The sequence below is a fragment of the Chionomys nivalis genome, chromosome 7 (genome assembly GCF_950005125.1).
Source record: "Chionomys nivalis chromosome 7, mChiNiv1.1, whole genome shotgun sequence".
Taxonomy (NCBI): domain Eukaryota; kingdom Metazoa; phylum Chordata; class Mammalia; order Rodentia; family Cricetidae; genus Chionomys; species Chionomys nivalis.
In genome coordinates this window covers 17084652-17108799 of record NC_080092.1, presented here as the reverse complement: position 1 = coordinate 17108799, position 24148 = coordinate 17084652, and the positions used below count along the sequence as shown (strand labels likewise).

At 42.0% G+C, this 24148-nt stretch overlaps 1 protein-coding gene across 4 annotated transcripts in view; it reads left to right on the top strand.

Annotated features, from left to right (window-relative positions):
- The window catches only part of Kcnip1 (potassium voltage-gated channel interacting protein 1), a 380756-nt gene extending 370037 nt beyond the window's left edge, over nt 1-10719 (top strand). For all 4 annotated transcript variants that reach the window (XM_057774253.1, XM_057774256.1, XM_057774254.1 and 1 more), the window contains 3 exons: nt 5656-5760; nt 6923-6985; nt 9878-10719. In XM_057774253.1, the coding sequence (XP_057630236.1) occupies nt 5656-5760; nt 6923-6985; nt 9878-9925 (216 nt within the window). In that variant the 3' untranslated portion in view covers nt 9926-10719. The remainder of the gene's footprint in view (nt 1-5655; nt 5761-6922; nt 6986-9877) is intronic.
- The last annotated feature ends 13429 nt before the right edge of the window (nt 10720-24148 follow it).

Below are 24148 nucleotides of genomic sequence, written 5' to 3'. Positions count from 1 at the left end.
AAGACAGGGTTTCTCTATGTAGCCCTAGCTGTCCTGGAACTTACTTTGTAGACCAGGCTAGCTCAAACTCACTGAGATCTGTCTGCCTCTGCCACCCAAGTGCTGGGATTAAAGGCATGTGCCCCCAACTGCCTGGCAACTTAAAAAAAAAATCTAACAATATTCTAACAAGGTCTTATAGAGGAGACAACTGTCCTTAGTGCTCATGATTACAAATGTAAATGTAAGCATTAGCAAACTAAATGCATCAATGCATTAAAAAGTACAGTATCAGGTAACCAAGTAAGGTTTATTCTAGGAATTCAAGGTCAGTTTAACACTCAAAAACCACGTCGTTCACTATATTTACACAATAAAAAAAAAAGAAAAACTAAAATCCTAAAGCTAACATCTGCTTACTAGTGAATCTTACCAGGAATCCCACCCCTACATATTTCCCTAAGAGAAATGAAAATGCGTAATTCCATAAATACCTACACGGAGATTTGCATGCTACCTTTATCCACAATAGCCCCCAAATTGCACACAACCCAAATGTCTTTCAACAGAATGGCAGATAAGTATATTGTTGCTACCCATCCAGTGGGTACTCAACAGTCAGAAGATATAGACCACTGTCACATGCAACAGTGGGCATGGTTTCTGTACCCTTTATGTGCGTTCAACACAGACAGGCTCAGGCTTACAGTATCACTCCATTTGCCTCAAATTCTAGTACGTGAAAATATTTTTAATGACCAAAGTTTCATCGGCCATGGCTTGATGCCAGGGCTTGGCAGACAGTGTCGAAGCTTCTTGAGGAGATAAAAAAAAAGCCTAATGCAGGTGTTGTGTGTGGAGGTGGCACAGCTGTGTACATTTGCCATAGTTTATTGAGCAGGACGCTTAAGATGACTCTGATAAAACCCATTCTTAAAGGGAGATCTCATTTGAAGATAGGAGCGCCTGGACAATAGGAAGTGTTCCAAACGCATTGAATGAAAAAAATTAAGAGCTTTGGCAAAGCACATAAAAGAAAACAAGAATCCCATCTCACTTAAAATGCACATCACAAATTCTAAATGAAGTGCCGGAAATTAATCCTAGCACTCTAGTTAAAGTAGCATGCATGGCAAGGAGCAGGTTTACTGCAGAAGTAATTCAACATTAGAGAATACCTATTAAATAATTCATCCCATCAGCCCATCAAAAGACCAAACCATGTGATTCTAAAATCATATTCCATCACGTTCGCCCTATGTCCTTGATCAGTTTTTAAACTCCTAATAAAACAGGACTAAAATACATCGTGAGCATAGTAGAATGTGCTCCAGCCTACTGCACAGCTTTCCCCTGTGTGGTGACATCACAGACAAGCTCGGTTGCAGCTGAGATGAAACCAGAGTGTTTGCTATTGACCCATACCATCTGTTCGTACTGCTAAAAGCTCTTTAAAAACAATGGGGCAGAAGCACACACCTGGAAGGCTAGGGCAGCCTTTGCAAACGACATGATTTTCTTCTCTCTATTTATGTATTTGCCTGCAACAAGGTCTCACGTAGCTCCAGCTGACTGGAACACACTGTGTAGGCCAGTGGATGCACGGCCTTGAATGCATGCATGGTGATCCTCCTACCTCAGCCTCCTTAGGACTGGGATTACAAGCGTGTGCCTCCCTGTTCAGCCATGGCATGATTTTATCCTTGGGAAGGAAAGAGAAAAACTACTTAAACAATGAGAACTAAGATCACGTCCAGCGATCAACATCTATGCAGAAATCAAGCGGGTGGCCCATGTCTCAGGACTATTTAGAAAGTTCAAACTAAGATATTCTAATCGTGCAGCGGTAAAATGGAATGTGCATGAGCATTTAAAAAATACCCATAATTTAGATGAAGAAAAAGTTTTCAGGAAAACTGAGGGGCGGGGGGGGGAGTCTAAATGGAGACACCTGCCATTTTATGAAGGGGAAGTCCACTATGAAGATGACAATGTTGAAAAATAGCTATTTGTCTTTAATTTAAAATTTATTTGTTTCTAACCAACATAAAATTATTGTTTGGGGAGAAAACTAGCACATTAGAAAAGTCACCAGCTGAAGAAAGAAATGATCATTTTCAAAAAGTGGAAACAGGACTATGGCATATTATGGTATGGTATGTGAGGAGATGAGGGGGGACAGGTAGACTGGGGGAACAGAGGAAGAAGCTGGGAGCTTTCAGTTCCTAACAGAAAGAGCCCAGGGACCAGAGTAAACAGATGTGTATAATGAAATAGATGACCCAGGAAAACTGGCTAGCTGTGCTGTTTCCTCGGTGAGTGAATGAATATTCTGGATGTCGCACATGTAAGTCAGTCACAGATACACAGGTGATCTCTAGCTACAAAAGAGCCAGGAATATAGCGAGTGAGGCAGTGAGCAGTGCTCCTCCATGTCCTCTGCTTCAGTTCCTGCCCACAGGCTCCTGCCTTGAGTTCCTGCCCTGGCTCCCCTTCATGGAGGACCACAAGCTGTAAGATGAGGCAAACACTTGGTCTGTCCCCAAAAGAGAAATAAGTGTCACACCTAGCTAAACCTGAATGGGAAAAGCATAAAATTAAAACACAAAGGAAAGTATTAATGATGTCATTCTGAATATTTTCATATTCTTAACCTCAAAAAAATGCCATCAGCAACGTTGGAAAGCAGGTGGCACAGCTGTTAAAACATCTGCAACTTGTAGAAAGTGGTGGTGCTTCTTACCAGGCACTAGCTAAGGAAGGTCTCACATCTGCTTCCCTTGCATCTCCTTGGCATCATGTCTAGCACATGGTGCATACTTTAACATTCCCTATAAGTAAATGTATACATCCCACAAAGTATATAAAGAGCTCTTGCAATTAAATGAAAAATAAACACAATGAACGAAGTAGGTGAACAAATAGTTTGTGCTAATTCAGTAATAACTAGTCAATGGGGGAGAGGCAGGGAGGGGAGCAGAGAAAAATGTAGAACTCAATAAAAAAATCAATAAAAAATAATTTAAAAGAAGAACTAGTCAATGTGTGCAACAAAGCTCATGAAGAAACCAAAACTAGTAAAACAATGGAATTTCTATCACATTACAAAAGCTCTAGACTCTGAAATTTTCATTTTTTATTAATTAATTAATTTTTTCCCAGCCCAAAAACAGTTTCCCTGCCCTCCTATCCTAGTCCCTCCCCCCAGTCTTCCTCTCTCCACATCCATCCACTCCTCTTCTTTCCTCTTTGGAAAAGGGCAGGCATTCCCTTGTATATCAGCCAGCTATAGCATAGCAAGTTGCAGTAAGACTGGGCACCTCCTCTCCTATTAAGGCTGGATGACTCAACCTAGTAGGAGGAAATGGTCCTAAAAGCAAGTACCAGAGTCAGAAACAGTCCCTGTTCCCACTGTTAGGAGTCCCACAAGGAGACCAAGCTCTACAACTGTAACATATGTGCAGTATTTTTTTATATTTAATCATGTAAAACGAATGGAGGGGTGGGTTTCCACAGTACCCTCAGAGGCCAGAAATGGGTATCAGATCCCCAGGAGCTAGAATCACAAGCAATTGTGAGCCACATAACACGGGTGCCGGGAACAGAACTCGGGTCCTCTGTTAGAGCAGTACACACTCTTTAAGGTCGAACCATCTTTCCAGGCCCAGATTTCAAGCACTCACTAAATAGCAGGTGACCATTTAAAATCATAGAAGATTAACAATTGTATGTAATTTCATATTTTAAAAAAATAAAGTACTAATATAGTACTATATCAATTTTATAAACATCTAAGTTCTTACATACATACTTACATGCATGATACTCTAAATTAAAATATTCAAATAGTACTTTACACAACACCTAAAGAAAGAAACCTCAGATGGGTTTTTATGCCATCTGATCTTCAACGTTGGGTCAATACATTTTCCCACCATATCGTTGAACAAACCTACTAACTATTCCATTTTTGTAATGAACAAAGTCAACAGAATTATCACCATTAATGTTTATCAGACATCTCTAGATGGCAGAATTAAGGGTGGGGTGGACACAAGTGTGATTAAGTAGATTCCTGAGATGTCTTCCTAGCAATCATTCTGGAACATTCTTATCATTTTTGTAGGCAATGATAATCCCAAAAAACCAAAATTGGTCTTTCTGTCCAAAAGTTCTCAAGCAGGAAAGAGCTCAGTGACCACATGGGTATAAAAGGCCAGTAAAGTGCATCTCTTGAAACAGATATGTGGATACAAATCCATTTCCTAGTTCAATATGCTGGGGCAGTCCTGGAGAAATGACCACCAATAATTCTTTCTAAACACCTTTATCCAATTTTTTAAAAAAAGGATCCAATCTCATTAGAGAGCTATTTGTCTTAGAACTGGGAAAGGAGAAAGAGAAAATGAACCTGAATCGTGGTTGGGGCAGATCAAGCAGCTACAGGCATCAGCCTAGAGGACTTTTAATAAGCCAATACTGGGCAAATTAATCAACAAAACAAAACATGATAATATTGGATTGTCACCAACAAAACATAATAGATGTCCACAAGTTCAAAGAACTAAATACATAAAAATAGGCATCTCTTGCTTACAGAAGTATTTCAGTACATCTACAGTTATTAATAACCTCCTTTTAAAAAGCCTCAAGTGTCCTGTGGATGTTGGCTGTTGGCTCCCTTGCCCTAATTTAAAACAGCAACAGAATCATGGAGGATTTTTAAATATCTTATCTAAACCATTAACTTTTTAAAGGTAATATAGAATTGTCATCGAACAAATGCCATAGTGTTCACTTTTGCTTTTCAAGGTGTATTGACAACTCAGAGAGTTGACAGACAACCCCTTAATCAAATAATCACCAATCACAAGACACAGTCACACCGCGTACCTCCCTGATGGTGCACTGACAGAACAGAACATCCATTGCTTCTACAGAGCCTTGCCCAAGCTAAGGGACTGTCTACAAAACAACTGAGCAACATGCCCATCATGCATGTCAGAGTCCCGAAAGCATGAAGAACACACAGCTCCACGCAAAGTGCAATTTCAAGTAGAAAAGTGTCAGTGGGAAAAAGGATGAGACATGGATAAACCCAGTGGTTTAGCTAGTAATATTGTAGCCATGCCAATTTCCTGGTTTTGATTACTTTTCTACAGTTTCACAAGTTTTAATATTAAGGAAAACTGGGTAAGAGGTATACATGAGCTTTCCATGTTAGTTTTGCAACTTTTCTATAAGTTTAAAATTATTAATCATAGGTTTAGAGAAAACCTCCAGTGTCCTGTTGATAATCCTTATGTTAGCTACTTTTTTCTTAACTTAAAATAGCAACAGAACCCATGAGGGTGTTTAAAAGGCTAGCCTAAATTGTCTTTAAGCCAGAACAACATTCCTTTTGTCTCAGTCTGTGAATGGGGAATTCAATGCTGTCCCTCCCTGAAGACAAAGCAAGAAGAGGTAACCACCAAGACATCTGAAGGCAGGGAGGAGTCCCCCACTTTCTCTGAGGAGGGGTTTTCATCTTGTCCTCTAGCTCCCACTCATCTCCTTAAAACAGCTCTCTTAATCACTTCGGTTGGCAAAAGGAACCCTAAAAATTCCTAAATTCTGCCCTCTAAGAAGGTTTGACCTCATGGTCCCAACATTGTGTGCCTCCATGTCCCCTTCCAGGAGATGATGGACATAGTCAAAGCCATCTACGACATGATGGGGAAATACACCTATCCTGTGCTCAAAGAGGATACTCCCAGGCAGCATGTGGATGTCTTCTTCCAGGTACGTATGCACATGTGCACAGGCTTATACAGATGGATAGGAGATGTTCTTGTGAGGCAGATCAGTGTGTGTTACAGAAGAGAACAGAGTTTATAACAGAGTTATAGCATTAACTATAAATGCTACAGTCCATAAAAAAACTCTCAAATTCTCTCCTTGAGTAGAGAAGAGTTCATTCCTTGCATCTCTTTACTTCCTGAGCACGTTTGTCTGGGCTGCAAAGGGGAATAAATGGAATCTATTAAAAACTATTAAACTGGTAAAGCCAGACTGCAAGACCCCTAACTGGAGCATTTAGTTAAGGATGGGTGGACACGGCTCATGATTCAGTGGAGAAGAGATGTCCTTAATTTAAAAAAAAAAGTCTAACAATATAAAGTATTTTAAAAACTGCCAGCTCACTCTAATCCAGGCCTCCTACTTTGCAACTAAGAAAAGAGACCTCTCTGATATCTTGAAAAATTACACAGAAAATCGGCACAGAGATAGACCAGAACCTTCTGAGCCCAGCATTCTTTCTGCCAGACAGAGAGGCCAGCAGAAAGTGTGTGGAACAGGTGTTGTGGTTTGGAAATGGACTAAGTATACTCCAAGGTTCATGGGAGCCTGGTCATCAGCATGGCAGTGTTTAAAGTCATGGAATCCTTAATGGATGGAGCTGATGGGAGGTGACTGGGTCCTCGAGACACTGCCTCAGAGATACGAGTGCTGCAGATACCGTGAACCAGAACTGAATAAGCAAGGCTGGCCCTTCTTCATTCTCTGGCTTCCTGTTTGACTGTGTGACCTCTTCCACATGTGCCCACTAAAATGATGCCGTCCTTCATGAGGCTTTCGCCAGACAGAAACTGGTGTCGAGCTCTTAAACCTCTAGAACAACAAGAAGAGGCCTCTTTTCTTTCTACAACACCCAGTGTCAGCCTTTTGCTGTAGTAACAGAAACAGACTACTCCATGTTGGGATGCCTCCAGAACAATAATGTAGCAATAAGGTTAGTGTTGGGACCAATCTTTTGAAGTAAGGAAGCTCATGAGGACCATAATACTGTAACGAGGAACGAACTAACTAGCAAAAGACCATTGTAACTGTGGGCTTAACACAGAGAAAATTCTGAAATGTGAAATTCCAAGTTCTTTAGAGACCTCTCTATTGTGTCTTTCAGAAAATGGATAAAAATAAAGATGGCATCGTAACTTTAGATGAATTTCTTGAATCCTGTCAGGAGGTAAGGACGGATCTCGGGACACAGTTGCTCTGGGCTTTGAGATCTGGAGCAAGGAGACTGTAGGGGAAGGATCTGAAATCTTCACACACCTGTAACCCTAGACTCAGAAGCCCAGCGCAGCATCTCCACGCCCCAGCCTGGCCTGCTCAGCACAGGACTGAGCAGAAGAAGCACAGGTTTAGGAGATGTGAAGGCCAGAAAGCCTTCATAGAATGAGATTTGCCAAATAGGTGAGCCTGTCCTTTTGGCTTGCCTCCGTGCCTGTTCCTCGGATGCAGAGAAACAGCTGGAAGACCGTCAACACAATTCTCAATCCAGTGGCATAGGACTGCCTGAGGTTCTTCCAAAAGTGCGTCTGCAAACTGCAATTCCAGACACTCTAGAAAATGCCATCATGATGCAAATACTCAGCACCAAGGCTGCTAGGACTTGCTCATGCAAAACCAGACTCCTTGTGCAGGTGGGGCCTGCACAGGTCTGAGCCCAGGCTTGCCTTATGCACACTGCTAAGGAGACACTGCACCGCTGTTCCCTGGACCGTGCTTTGGTTAAGTCTCATGAATAAATTGGCATGGCCGGGCACTGAACTGGAAATAGTTGCTTTGTCTCCTTAAAAGGTTTATAGTTCACCTCCACCTCATTCCACAAAAGCACAGCCTAAGCTCCCCTAACACATAGAGCACCAACCAAGCTTCAGTCACATGAAAACCCTCCTGGCAGATGCTCCACCTGACAGCGTTCCAGACTGCTAACAATTAGGAGAGGCTGACCATGGACTACTTTGTTTGTTTGGTTTTTTTTTTTTTTTTTTTGAGACAGGGTTTCTCAGTGTAATAGTTCTGGCTGTCCTGAAACTTGCTCTGTAGACCAGGCTGGCCTCAAACTCCCAGAGATCTGTCTGCCTCTGGCTCACGAGTACTGGAATTAAAGGCATGCGCCACCACTGCCCAGCTCGACACTGATCTCTTTTTACTGACCCTTACCATTGTCCTAGAGTGTCCTTGTTGAGCTTGGTATTCATCCATTAGTTGTTTGGGGATCCCAAGGGACTTACTAGGAACCCTGAAGGAAGCACACTGAGGTAGGAATCAGGTCAGCAGCAGCAGTTAGAAACGTGGTGTTGTTGTTGTTGTTGTTTGTTTTGTTTTGTTTTTTTGGTTTTTCGAGACAGGGTTTCTCTATGACTTTGGAGCCTGTCCTGTAACTAGCTCTGTAGACCAGGCTGGTCTCGAACTCACAGAGATCCGCCTGCCTCTGCCTCCCGAGTGCTGGGATTAAAGGCGTGTGCCACCATCACCCGGCTAGAAACGTTTTAATATTTCATCATATGGGCAGGTTAAGCAGCTGTGTCTGTCATACCCTTTTCAAGAAGAGAAGATGGGACACTGCAATGTTAAGAATATGGCTAATGCTACAACGAGTGACAGGGATGGGGTTTAAATTCTGTGCTAATGTCATGCACCATGCCTGACAGAAGTGCTCTTTCCTGACTTTCAGATGAGAGTGATTTTTGGAGCTTGTTCCTCACATAAGAACCATCCACGGTGATTCTTTATGTAACTCATTTTTTCCACCACCTTGCCATAGGTGGATATTATATTCAACCACATTTCATACCCAGGGAAACTAAGACCCAGACAGGTTAAGTACCATGGGTAGGAAGTGAAAGGTTCCAGGCTTGAACACAAGCTGCCTAACTCCAGAACCCATAGCAACTTACAAAGACTTGGATCCTCAAAATCAACTTTGTCTCTCTTGATTTTTCTCTTTTAAAAGTCTGCTTTCTTAACTTTAAACTCAGTGGGATACACACACGCACATACAGGGTCAATTTCCTTGACTACTACTTTAGCTAAGCATTGCTTTACATCTCACAAAGTTTACTATTTCATATTTTCACAATATTTTAGATCAAAATATAGAAGTGTGGTATTTAATATGCAAGTATTTAAGAACTTTACACCTTCAATATTTATATCTTAGAAATCTGAGCATGGTAGTCACACCTTTAATCCCAGCACTCGGGTGACAGGGGCAGGTAGAGCTCCGTGAGTTCAAGGCCAGCCTGGTCTACAGAGTAAGTTCCAGAACAGCCAGGACTGTTACACAGAGAAACCCTGTCTCCAAAAACAGAACAAACAAACAAAATAACCCTAATAATTGCTTACCAAGGCTAAGTAAAAAGAGAAATATGTTTAAATCCTCAAATTGTTGAGATCAGAAATAAAAATAATAACATCTACTGCCAGTTTTCAGATATTAAAAAAAACTTCTTCAGTAAATTTGACAATTTGCGTAAGATGTATGAATTCCTTACAAGGCATATCTTATCAAAACTAATACAAAAATGTAAATAGCCCTATGTCTTAAAGACATTGAATCTTTAAAACTTTACCCTAAAGAAAATGACAAGCTTAAATAGTTTATATTGGTGCATTCTTGCAAACATTTAAGGAAGAAATGATATTAATCTCAAGGAATAGAGAATAAAAGAGGACCTTCTCAGCTTGATTGATGAGGCTATCATAACCCTAACATGGGATGTCGCAAGGTTGGTTTAACACCCAAAAATTAGTCAGTATAATTAATTACAATAATATAATAAACAGGAAAAATGTGATCATCTACATGGATATGGAAAGTCATTTGATACAACACATTGACAGAGCATCTTAAAGAATAATAACACACTGTCCCATAGGGTCATTTTTCTCTCCTGAATGTCAAAGCTCTAGCTAGATCTTCGCCTCTTGTTCCCTGCATGTAACAAACGCTGCTGCGGATTTCCCTTAGTATGGGACCCCAACTCTTGAGATTTTCTTGAGTATTGCACACTCAGGCAAGAGCCTCAGACAGGTCTAACCGTCTTCTCTCCCACCACTCTCTTCCCAGGATGACAACATCATGAGATCTCTACAGCTGTTCCAAAACGTTATGTAATGAAGGACACTCGTGATCCTGCTCTCAGAGACACGGAACAAACACCTCAACGCCCTGATCTGCCCTTGTTCTGATTTTACACACCAACTCTTGGGACAGAAATACCTTTTACACTTTGGAAGAATTCTCTGCTGAAGACTTTCTACAAAACCTGGTATCGCGTGGCTCAGTCTCTGATTGCCAACTCGTTCTCCTTCCTCCTCTTGAGAGAGACGAGATGAAACCTGAGTTTGTTTCAGAAGCATGCCCATCTCTTCATGCTGCTGCCCTGTGGAAGGCCCCTCTGCTCGAGCTTAAACAGTAGTGCACAATTTTATGCTTACATGTCCCCGACTCACTGCCTCCAAGTCAGGCAGACCCAGAGGAATCTGGAAGCCAGAGGACCTGAGCCAAATGTCCACCATCCTCCGGTGGCTTCCCAAGCCAACGTGCCTGTTTCTCTTCCTCTGGTGGGAAGAAAGAGTGTTATGCAGAACAATTAGAGTTTATTGTGACAAGATTGGGAGAAGGCAGCACCTAACACATGTAGAATAGGACAGAATTATCAAGCATGGTGTCATCAGATGACCCAAACTGCTCATGTCTTTTGTTTCCAGAGGTGGAGAGTAATAATTCTCCCACACTAGCATCCGTGCTCATAGAACAAGTCTCTTAACACGCCTGGGAGGGGAACCATGGCCCAGTGGTCTGGCCCTTCTCTCCATTCATCCCCTGCTCAAGCTCACACTGCATGTCCCTCCCAGAACGTCCAGAATGCCTGTGAAATGCTGTACTTTTATACCCTGTTCTAATCAATAAACAGAACTATTTCGTACACTCTCAATCATTTCTTCCATGACTCCGTTGCTCAGGAGAGGTAAGTTATAACAAGGGATAGTTAGTCCACCCATTTGGTTACTAGTACTTTCTTGGAGCCACAGTGCCGTAACCCTTAGCCCATCCTCAGTGGCATCCAGTTCAAATGCAGATACTGTGATCATATGCAACTGCAACTCCAAGGCAAAGCCTTTCACAACATCTCCTTTCTAACAAGACCGCCAAGACTCCGAGATGGAAAGCCCAGAGCCCCATGTGTGACATTTGGGGTTACAGAGCTGAAAAGAAGGACCAGGCCTCTCTGCTGAGGGGATGGAGTCCAAAGATTGAGCAAGGAGTTTCATCTCACAACCATAAAATGATTACTTGGGTTCAGCATCATGTATATTATTTTTTCCAGTAATAGTGCATTAAAATTTTTCTAACAACATTCTTGAAAAGATTTAAGGGAAGAGCTATTATCTGTCAAGGGCTGCATTACAAATTTTATGGGCATTCTCTTATTTCATGCCCATGGAAGAACGTTGCAGAAGGTAGGTTCTTGGTTTTACTTTTGGGAACCCTGAAGCTTAGACGGGTAAGGGGAACCTCCCTCATACAGCACTCCTACTCTGTGAGAGGATTCCCCTTGATCCGAGAAACCGAGAGCATTTCCCACAAATGTTGTCATCAGTTAAGAGAGACTTGTTGCTCTAGTTTAATCTCTGTTACAGTGACAAATGCCGTGACCAAAAGCAACTCGGGAAGAACAGTGCTAAAGCAGGCAGTGAGTCAGATACCATGGAGGAATGTTGCTTGCTGGCTTGCTTCCTGGTTCCCTCTGAAGCTCCAGTTCAGCTGCCTTTCTTAAACAGTCCAGGCCCATTTGTTGGAGGATGCTGTCATCCGCAATGGGCTAGGCCTTCCTACATCAATCAGTAATCAACAAAATATCTCCCGTGGGCATGCCATAGGCCAATCAAATGGAGATAATTCTTTAACTGAGATTGCCTTGACCCAAGTATGTCTAGGTTTGTGTCAAATTGACAAAGCCATGACACATGGGTATTCTTCAAGGCTGTGTATCAGATGAGGGAACTGGCAGATAGGAGATAGATGACTCTGGCAGCTGGGGACAGGCCACCACAGTCCCTGTGTGCACGTGTGCACAGCACCAGTCTGGTGGCCACTGGCTAACTTCTTTCACACTTTGGTCCACAGCTTTGTTCCTCTATTTGAGTGTCTTGAGTGCAGTCATATGACCCTATAAGACTGCTAGACATGTGGCTTGTCCCCAGTCACACATCCTCCTGGACCCAAACTGAGCATATGTGGACCCTTATGTGGTCCATGTTACATCACTAAGCTAAATGATGTTCAGTAGTTCTCTGACCTAGCTGTGCCTCAGAGCCACCTGGGGAATTTCTGAAAAATACCAATGCCTAGGCCCCACCCAATGTCAAGGAATAATCTCTGAAGATGAGGCTTGGGCATTAGCATCTTTAGACAGTGCCCAGAGAGTAGTGTATGTACAAGGCTAAGATGGCAAACTGTCCACATCCATCACTAGAACGGAACTCATGACCTGAACCACGCATGCCCATAACAACTTTGTCATGGTAGAATGAGACCTGGGTTAGGTCAAGCTATAAGAATCTCAAATCTTATACTGGGAATAACAGGACAAGTATACTCTCTCTTCTGGGCATGAAAAGGAAGAGCCATGCCTTAGGATGTGCTGGTAGCTAGGAATTCCAAGATTTTTTCTGCCAACCGAAGGGCTAATAAAGCAGACACCAGTCATACAAGGCAAGGTAGAGATGTAGTAATAAATGAAATTGAGCCCCTAATGACATCATGAACCATCAAACCAAGCTGTGCATGAAGCAGGATAAGTTGAGCTTCAAAGATGCTTGCACTAGATGCGGACGCAGTGAGTATTCCGTACTATATCATCATCTCCTAGGGATTAGGGAGGGAGATATTGTTTGAGATCCTAATGCAGAGCCATTATCCCAGAAGGATCTGGTCAGGATCTCTAATGGTGCCCTGAGCATCCGGCTACTTTAAGGCTCTCCAGGTTACACCACTGTGCACCTAAGGTTGAAGCTCTGCTCTAGGCTAAAAGGAAGGGCTGGTACCTTTATCCCTGTGTTAACCAGGCCACACACCAAAAGCTAACAAGAACCCCGAGCATCCTGAGGATGTTCAGACAAAAACTTGAGTGGGGAGATTCAGAACATTCCTTAGATTAATAATCAGATGTTTAATTAATAAAAAGCTGTTCTGAACTGACAGCATATTGTGACACTAAGGGCACTAGCCCTGTCTCAAGCTTGTCTTCCTGAATCACCCAGAAATGGTCACCACTTGCCAGTCAGCTGTGTAATAGCTGTGGTGGCCGCCTCATCCATATTCCCGTTCCCTCAGCACTCACCATCACTGTGCAAGTGAGCTCAACTGCTACCAACTAGAAGTGCCAAGACTTCTAGAGCTATGTCTCTGGCACAGATACGCTCTAGCCATGAGAGTCTCATTCTGCCTGTGGGCAGGACAGGGCAGAACAAATAGATGACCAGTGTCTGCAATGAGAGGTCCTAACCCCATGACCACTGGGAGTCGGGGGATTAATGCCCCACATCCATCCCCCTCAGTAGGGGATCCTGGAGGTCTCTTCTGTCTCCTAGTATCCTCAGTAACACTGCCCTCGATTTCCCACAGTAGTAACCTACAATCAATCAGATAGATATGTGCCCTGCTTTCATGAGCCTTATATTCTAGTGGGAGGAAATATAACAAAATTATTTTCAATGAAGAGAGTAAGGGTGCATCATGATAGAGGCGAGGGTGGGTACTGTATCCAGGTTAGGAAATGATATGCCTCTGATAGCAGATAGCTCAACTTGACGCTGCCTCCAGCTAAGAAATTCTCTATGCAGCTATTTTGAGTCTTGCTATGACTTGGCTATGTCTTGAATGTGCCCCAACACCCCCCACACACACAAGTAATTACTTGTTGGGACTGTGGTCTGCTATGGAAATATCAGGTGGCATTAGGATCTTTTTTTTTTTTTTTTTTTTTTTTTTTGAGACAGGGTTTCTCTGTAGCTTTGGTGCCTGTCCCGGAACTAGCTCTTGCAGACCAGGCTGGCCTCGAACTCCCAGAGATCCGCCTGCCTCTGCCTCCCGAGTGCTGGGATTAAAGGCGTGCGCCACCACCGCCCGGCTGGCATTAGGATCTTTAAGATGGAGGGGGGGAGGACACAATAACTAGGGTCACTTGTTGTGTTGCTCTTGGAAGGAATGTATGTACTTCTCACAGAACCTTAGTTAGTTTTAGAGACAGATTTGTTATAAAAAAGCAAGTCTGTCTGCTGTCCACACACTGTCTTCTGGTCTTAAGTGTATGATCTTTCTCCCCACCGATGTCATCTGCCATTGCAGCCTCGCCATAGAAAGTGAATCAAAGGGTCTCTCCGACTTGGGATTTTAACCTTCAAAACTGTAAGCTAAACAAATCTCTTTTTTTTTTTAGGAAGGACCCAGCCTCCAAGATTTTGTTACAGGAACAGAAAGAGCCCTGTGAGCCAGGTATCCCAGGAATCTGTTTTGCAGATAAAAAGATAATTCCTGGAAACACTGAAATAGCTGCTTCCATAGCTGGAAGTAGGTTTAGCCAACCTCTAAAATCCATGCCAGTTTTATTTCTAAGAGAGGCTGGAGCTCAGTCCTGGCTGTAATGACACACAAACACCAGAAGGTGTTGGAAAGCAGATGCCATGAAAGATATTAGTAAAAGCAGCCACAAAAAAGTCCATAAAATCCAAACCAAATCCCTCTTTTTCTAGGGGAAATGAAGCCAAGAACTTGTACAAAGATGGCCATATGTTTCTTGGAGCAGCTAAAACAAGATTTCGTTCCACATCAAAGCATAGGATCAACTCAACTGGCAGATTGTAACAAGCTTTGTGCTCTGGCCTAGAACCTGGAGCTGGAGCCCCCTGAAGTCAACAAACCCCCAGTGGTTGGGACTTTGAAGACCCATGACATGCTGGGGAGATGACAGTACTCCAGTTCCAAGAGTGAAGCACATACAAGAAGAGTAAGCCAACCATTACCTCCCATACCCACGGCTGCAAGGACTGGCTTGGGAATAGACTTAAAACAGAAACCAATTTCAATACCCACAGCACTAGGGTTTTTGGGCAGAACAATGCAATGACGTTCTTCATTTTTTTTATGTGGGACAATGTGAAATACACAATCTACAGTTGACCATTTTGTCATCTGAAGGGAAGCATGTAAATCAACATATGTCATAGGAAATAAAGGCAGAGAGATGAGGAGAAATGAATTTTTTGTTTCTTCATTTGCTTTGTTATTTTAAGACAAGGTCTCGCTGTATTCTCTGGATAGCCGGCCTTGCTATGTAGCTCAGGCTGGCCTCAGACTTACAGAGATCCACTTGCCACTGCCTCCTGAGTGCAGGGATTAAAGGTGTACCACCACGCCCTGTGAGAAGTGGGCTCTTGATGATGTCACTGAATTGCTAGCTCAAGCTTCCTGTGAAACTGCGTGCCCCTCTAGTGTTCTGGGGAACATGTATCAACAAGTACCAATAAATTCCTTTTACATTACGTTAGAAAGTTTGCTTGGATCTTCTGTAATCTATGTCTTGGCATAGGCTGATTTAATGGCTAATTTTAATTGTTGATGTGATAAAATCTAGAATCACCTGAAAAATAATCTCAGTGCATTATTGTGTAGATCAGGCTGGTCTGTGGGCATGTCTATGGGGAATTATCCTGATTACATTAGCTGAGGTGGAAACACCCACCCACTGTGAGTGGCACCATTCCCTAAACAGGCAATCCTGAGCTGCATGAAGGTGGAGTCAGAAAGCTGAGCACAAGCTGGCATGTATTCTTTGCTCTCTGAATGTGATGTGACCAGCTCACTCTAGCTTCTGCAGCTATGGCAGACTGTAATCTGAACCTTCAGGCTAAAATAAACTCTAACCTTCCTACATTTCTTTCTTCAGAGCATTTTGCTGCAGCAGCTAGGAAAGAAGGAGCTAGGACATCACTCTACTCTTTTGTATGACACACGAGACAACAAAGCTCACAACAGCACGGTAAATCCGGGCAAGAAAGTTTAGCTTCATATTGTCCACACCGCTCTGCTGCCTATTGCGTGCTCAGAATATAAAAGCACAAGTTACTCACTGCACACACACTTACAACCTGCTAAATAGTTCTCCTCCTAAGTTCCCATCATCCATCCTCATCACCTTGAGCATGGTTGTGTTATTATCCCTGTTTACTATAAGGAAATCATGGCACAGAAGTTCCATAGCCAATATGATCAAATAAGTGGTAAAGAAGTGATTTTAATTCAGAACTTTCTTCCATTCTTAATCACTAGCCCAGGAACTATCAAGTTCGATGTGCACGTGAAGTCAAATAGATTGAGTGATGACGCATAGGACATACAGTGTAAAGAACGCAGCTAAGACACAGACCTGGGGATTGCCACCATTTTGGATTGTGGATACAGGGCTACTGGACCTAACCATTTTCAAAAGAAAACTGAAAAAAATCTGGACTTGTAAATAAAAGTTTCCGTTTTCATATGGATGCCAACCAGATGTTAAGACACCACACAGAGCAAACTAAACAAGCATAAGAGTTGAACTTGGCCTAAAGGCTACCAAAGTCTGCACTGGTTTCCTCCACTAACAAACGACTGTTATGAGCCATGATGCTGCGTGATTATCAGCAGCAACTGAGAAATAGTGGCTCACACCAGTGACTCTGTAATGTATTAACATGCTATGGTGAGCAGTCTGCATCGACAACTTGACTGCATTTAGAATCATCTAAGACATAACCTCTGGATGTGTCTCTGAAGGCGTTTCCAGAAAGGTTTAACTGTGGAGTGAAGTCTGTTATAATTTAAAAAGTGGAGCGAAAGAAAAAGATGCCATGTGACAGAGCTCATGGGTAGGAGTTATTTTATTGGGGCAAAGGGAATGGGGAAAGAGGGGAGGGAAGGGGGAAGACTGGCCTCTGGAGACAGGAGAAGCAGAAGAGAAAGGGGGGAGAGAGACAGAGAAACAAAGAGAGAAAAAGAGAAAGTGAGACGAGAGGTGGGCAAGGCAACATAGCAAATGTGCACAGGGGGTGTTCTTAATGGCTACAACTAAGGACGTGTCCTGTCAGGACCCCAAGGGCAGGCCAGCACACATGCAAATACTCTCGTACTCCTGCCGCCAGAATGGACTGCGTTCCTCTTTAAACTGTGAGACAAAGTAAACTAGTCCTTGAGTTGCCTCTGTCAGATCACAGCGACAAGAGTAACAAGTATGGAAAATTGGTATTCATGAGTGAGGCTGTTGCTATGACTACTGATCGTGTAGTTCTTAGGCCATTGAAACTGGTTTCTGGAAGGAATGTGGAAAAGTGGAGATGCAGGCTAGAAACACCAAGAATCCTCAGTGTAAGCAGAGCCTATAGGACGTTCCGGTAAGAGTATGGAAGACCAGCATGCTGACAGAAATGCAGACAGTGGAGGCCCAGCCATGGGTTTCAGAGGGGAATGACTCTGTTGAGGGCTCTGCTAGGGGCCTTTCATCTCAGAATCTGGCTGAGTGCTGCTATGTTCTGAGAACTTCAGTGAGGCTGAATTCAAAAGTAATGTGCAAAACATTTTTTGGCAGAAGTTTTAAGACAGCTAGCATTCAGACTGTGCCATGAGATAATGTACTTTATATTGATAAATTGTCATGTGCTATCTAAGTTCGCTGAGACTGTTTCCAGGGTTGGGGGTGGGGCTGGTCAGGCTGGTCCTCTGGCTCTCTAACAGGGAGAAGGAAAACGGCCAGCAACTAAGTGCATAAAAAGCATCGTACTCTTCAGAACTCTTTGTAATCGAAGAAGGTAAAACCAATTCCAAAGTTTACCATTGTTTACCCCATGGTAAAAGGATGCCTTCAATAGGGACAGGAAGCTGGAAGCTCATCCGTGGAGAGAACACTGTAGTGGGAATTCCAACTACCTTCATCAGTTCCCCCAGTGGAATTCGGCCGGATGTTTGTAAGCCCCCAAATTGATGACATCACCTTGGTTTGCTCTCCCAGGTAGGCTACCACAGTTCCTTGTGTTGGCTGTTGTAAATTCCAGATTTGATGATTTCCTGTCTGTGGGCTGCTTCTGTCTACATACTGCTTTCTTCACGTTTGTTGTTTGCTGCCAAAGGTACAGGGATTGCAGATCAGACTCCAGACTATACAGAGCCTCCACGCTGATTCTCACCGCTCGTCTTCAAGTACACACTGAGAGACGAGCAAGCAGAGCCGAATATGAAGTTTTACTGTTTGCTGAGGGAAGGAGTATAGATGAGTATCCTCATCAGTTTTAATTGTCAACACGACACAACTGAAAGCCATCTGAGAGGAGAGACCTCAGTTGAGGAATTGCCTGGATCAGGCGGTCTGTGGGCATGTCTGGGAGGGATTGTCAGGATTATTACAAGATTGTCATGATTGTTACAAGAAGGCCCAACATATATGTATACATATATGTGTATACATATACATAATTGTATATACACACATTTACATGTTCTAACTAGCAAGCAACGTTGCTCCATAGCTTCTACCTCCATTTCCTTCCTTGAGTACCAACCCTAACTCCCCTCAAAGATGAACTGTGATCCGGAAGCATAACGCAAATAAACCCTTTCCTCTCCACGTTGTTTTTTGTCAGTGTTCTCTTACAGCGACAGAAATAAAATGGGAACAGTGAGCTTTAAAACGCAGACAAACTAGGTATGAAAGTAATTCCAATCGGTAGAGACCACCTCTGAGGGGGGCAGCTTAACAGGTGCCCTGAGGGCAAGACCTTACCCATGAGAGCTTTTGAAGATGTAAATTCATTTTAAAGGAGAGAACCTAATCTGAGAAGGTTATTGAAGGCGTTTTCATGATGTAGGCAGCTACAAGCATTTTCTCAGACTGAGCGTGGGAAGCCCACGAGGGTCTCTGGAACTGTGGTGCCAGGGAGGCTCCATCTCTTGGTGACGGCGGACTGTAACAATGCTATCTACATTTTGCGCTAGCTTTGCGGTAAAAGAAGTAAGCGTGAGAGCGTCCGGCACCTTACACCGGGGTTCTAGCAAATTGCAGCGTCCTATTTCATACAAGGGGGGCTTGAAGGAGTTGAACCCTAGCACTCCAGGGAGACTACAAAATGTTGAAGATGGGAAACCATGAGACAGCCACGGAGGAAAGACGCAGGCATAAAGTGGAGCTGGCCCAAGAGAGAGGCTGTGTTTGCTGCAGGGGCAAGGCTACCCAAAGCTATTGGAGCCCAGGTGAGTCCATCTTGGGCCGGTTGCCCAGCTGGATTTGGATCTTGCTTTGATCTCAATTTTCCTTTTATTCCTCCACTCTCTCCTTTTAGAATGGAGATATTAAATGGGAATATTTACTCTCTACCTTTCTAACCTGAATGTACATAACTTAGCTTTTGATTTTATGGAGGCTTAGAGCTGAGAGTTTTGTCTTAAGTCTCAAAAGAGATTTTGGACACTTAAACACTGTTAGTGATATCAGTGAGCATGAAAAGTTTAGATTTAATGAATTTTTCACTGTTAGATGAAAATGAGACGTTAAGCTTCAGGGGAGGAATGTTAGTATTTAAAGTGATGTGTTTAGGTGTCAGATTCACACAGAGTAGAGATGTGTTGACCAGACTTCACAGACAGCTTGACTGAACTTTGATTTACCTAGAAAACAAGCATTTGGACATGTCTATGCAGGTGCTTCTAGAACATTTAACTGGGCAGCGAAGCCCCCACAGTCAATGTGAGTGGAGTGGCATTGTCTCACGGATTGAGGCCCCAGTCTGAATAAAAGGAAAAGTTAAAAGAAAAAGTCCCAGCATTTATTGTGTTCTGCCTCCTGACTGCAGAGTCAATGTAGTCTGCACACCCCTACCTACCATCAAGCCTCTCTCTAAACCCTCCCTTGAGTTGTTTTTGTGCAAGTCTTAAGTCACAGCAACAAAGACAACTATAAAAATGTCTAGAGCAGTTGCCTGGAGTCAGATGTCACAAATAAACTGTTACAGATAATGATGGAAGCCGTCACCAATGCAGGTCCTATGGGCCCTAAAGCTGTGCTCACTGAGGAGTCTAGGACTTCTCTGCTCATGTCTCCAAACCTCCCCATATTGCTCCTGGAATCCAGGTCCATAACCTACGAACCACATGTTAGGATAATTGCAGGAGCAGCCCCATGTACCCATATTTCTTTTCTGTATTAGTTCATTTTTCATTGCTGTAACACACCCCTGACAAAAATCAACATAAGGAAGAGACTTATTTGTGGTTTATTAATAATTACTAATTAGAAGATTATTAATGTGATACAGTCCGTCATGGTGAGGGAGGTTATGACGACAGGCAGATCATTTGCACGTTGGTGGACCAAGAAGAGAGAAAGGGGGAAGCAGGCTCTTGGCACACTTTCTCCTTTTTTCCTTTCTTATTCAGGCCAGGACCCCAGCCATGAAACAGCTCCCAATGTCCAGTTGAAGAGTGGGAGGAATGAGAATATGAGCAAAGAGGTCAAGACCATGATGGGGATACCCAGTGAATCATTTGTATACTTTTAAAAAATAATTCTACTCATGTTCTTTGCCTATTTGTAAGTTTGGGGTTACTTAGTTTCTTCCTTTGGGGTTGCTTGGATTTCTTATATATTTTATACATCAACTTCTTTTTTTTTCCGAGACAGGGTTTCTCCGTAGCTTTTTGGTTCCTGTCCTGGAACTAGCTCTTGTAGACCAGGCTAGCCTTGAACTCACAGAGATCCACCTGCCTCTGCCTCCCAAGTGCTGGGATTAAAGGTGTACGCCACCACCACCCGGCTACATCAACTTCTTATAGGATATATAGTTTTCTATTTTTCTCCAATTCTACAGGCTGTCTTTTCACTCTGTTAATGATTTCCTTTGTTATTTAAACGAGTGGGGCTTGATGAGCTTCCTTTACACACTTTTGATTTTGTTTACCAGGATTTGGGTTATATCCAAACAATAATACCCAATCAGTACCAAGAAACGTTTCTCTCTTCTAATAGTTTCAGTTTTAGGTTTTACATTTACATTTAAATTTTAATTAATTACAAATTGATTTTGTATGTTTGAAATAAAGATTTAATTTGATTGTGTTGCCTGACTGTGTGTTTGTCAATTTTTTTTTCCTGGACATATGAGAAACCACTTACGATTTCTTGGAACCTTTGTTGAAGACCAACTAGCCATAAACTCAGTCAGTGCAGGAAGGAGAAATTAGTCTTGCTTTATAATGCATAGAAAGTTTTAGTTTCACGGTGCAGAGAGTTCTAGAAGATGGTGACATAGCAATGTGAATATACTCAACACTGTTGAGTTAAAATAGCTAAGAGAATAAGGGCCCAGTGTGGTGGCACATACCTGTGTTGGGAGCTACTTAGGAAGGGAGGCACCTAAGACTACAAAGCCAGTCAGCATAGCAAGACTCTATCTCAAGCAAGATAAATGGGTAACATGATGAGTGCATATATCATCACACTCAAAACTTTAAAAACAGTAGAACAAATTGACCAAAAGGAGAAAAAATATCCTTTCTGGTCCATGTGACTTCACTGATGAATTTTATCTAATATTTAAAGAAAAATAAGATAAATGTATCATAAATTGTTTCCTGAAGTAGAAGATAAAAGAATAGAGCCTGAACTATTTTAGAAGGGCCAGTATCTTCCTGATGCAAACATAAAACAATAAGGACATTTTATTGAAGACTTATATCTCTCATAAGCACAAACAAAATTGCTACAGATGAAGTACAGTGCTATTAAAAATATAATGACATATCATATAACTAAGTAGAGTTTGTCTCAAGAACACAAGGCTAGTTTAACATCTTGTTAAAGCTGTGTATTTTTGCACATTAACAGAATATGGAAAAATAATATAATCACTCCAATCAATACAGAAGAAGCATTTGAAAATTATTCTTCAGTAATCAGAACTGACTACAATTTAGATATCTAAGTGATTTTCCATAATATAATAAAATGCACCTATCAAAACAATCTAGAGTCCACACATGATTATAAGTTAGAGGCTGGATTCTTTCCTCCTAGACCAGTGGTTCTCAATTTGGGAGTCAGAGGCCCCTTTCACAGAGGTCACATCTCAGATATCCTGCAATCAGATATTTACATTATGATTCATAACAGTAGCAAAATTATGGTAATGAAGTAGCAAGAAAAATAATGTTATTGTTGGAAGCCATCACAACATGAGGAGCTGTACTGCAGGGTCACAGCATCAGGAGGTTGAGAACCACTGTCCTAAACTGAGGAAGTCCACAAGAACTACTCCTGCCGCTTCTACTTAACATTGCACTAAAAGCTCTGGCTTGCGCACTAAGGCAAAAAAAAACAAACAAAGACATCAGATAAAGGATGGAAAACAGATGAAGTACAAGTTCATTCTCTCAAATGGCATGAAGATCCTTTCAGAAAACCCAATGGAATCTACAAAAAAAAAAAACCCAATAAATTCTGCAGCTAATAATTGTGCTTAGTAAAATAATGGAATTCAAGAGCTGTATGCCAAAATTCAATTGTTATATCTTTATGCTAGAAATAAACAATCAGGAATTAAAATTATAGAAGCAATACTAATCACAATATCATTGCTATTTCTGACAATTATCATTGCTAACTACTAACAAAAGTATTAAGAATCTGAACACACTCGAACACTTTAAAACTCTGCTCCTGGGAAATTTAAAACACGTAATTAAATGGAGAAAATTAGTGTTCAAGGGTTGAAGGACTCAGTATTGGTGGTGTTGCCCCCAAATCTATCTAAAGAATCGATTCCAACTAAAATTTCAGAGGGCTTTTGACTTTCAGAATTGAAAAATTATTCCATACTTTCTATAGAAACAAAAGGAATTACCTAAGCTAGCCCAGACTATTTATGAACAGCATCAAAATGAAGTGACTAACATCCCTTAATTTCAAATATTATTAAGCTGTAATAATGGAGACACAGAGAAGAGTAGCTAAGACAGAAACAGCACTGAGGAAATTGGAAATCTATATGTGAAAAAAGATACCGTATCTATGAGCTACTTCTCTGTTGCTAGAATAAAACACCACAGCCAAGGCCACTTATGAGAGATAATGTTTAGTTTGTTTTACAGTTCCAGAGGGAGAGTCCATAATAACATGCAAGACATGGCATGGTGGCCAGAAGCCAAAGCAGGGAGGCTGAGAGATCATATCTTCAGGAATCAGAGAGTTTGAACAGGAAGTGGAGTAAGACTGTAAACTCTCAAAACCTGACCCAAGGGATGCACTTGCTCCCTCAAGACTGCACCTCTCATAGCCTTCCCAAAGAGCACCACCACAGGACACTGTGTGTTCAAATGCCTGAGCCTATGGGGACATTCTCATTCAAACAACAACACCATGTATGTTACCATATACAAAAATTAGCTCAAATGAATGATAAGCTTAAGCTTAGAACCCAAAAGTGTGTATGTATGTATATACACAAATGTATATATACATTTGAAAATGTAGAAGCTCTCTTAGAGCTTACATGACACAAACATCTCTTGTGCAGCACGATCCACAAAAGTATGAGATGGCATGAACTTTATCAGAATGAAAATGCTTGCTCTTTGGTTTTTATTTCTGATTTTAATTTTCCTTTTTAACTGGCATGTCACACTTACATATACTTATGGAGTACAGGGTAATATTCCAATGCATGCGTACAATGTCTCCTGATTAAATTGGGGGTAATTAGCATCTCTATCTCCCCTAATCTCTTCACTTTTAGAACTTTTTAGTTCCTGAGAACATCTGCTGTTTGAATGGCTCTATGAAGAGAATGAAAGAACAAGCTAAATATTGAGAGGAATATCCTCACAGCCTGTATTTTATGTAGAACTCTTATCCAGAATTTGTAGAGAATTCTCACAGCTTAGTAAGAGAAAAACTCCTTTTAGAAGAGCTAAAGAGTTGAAAGGGTACTTCATCCAAACAGAACAGAGGTTGAGTGTGAAGACTATTCTGTGGTACTCTGCATTAGGAAAAACAATTTAGAATGGGTACCGCCATACACTCACCAGACTAGCTATGGTTAAGACTGGTCATATGCAGTGCTGGCAAGGGCGTAGAGAAGCTCCAACTTATTCTCTGGGGTGGGAATGTGCAGTTCAGCCTTTTTGGAAAAATGCCACCTGTACTCAAGATAGAGTTCCACTCTTCAATTAATCTTTTCTGTAAACACCCTCTTAGGCATATCCAAGGGTGTGTTTCCATGGTGATTATTAAAACTCTTCAGATTACCAAGGTTG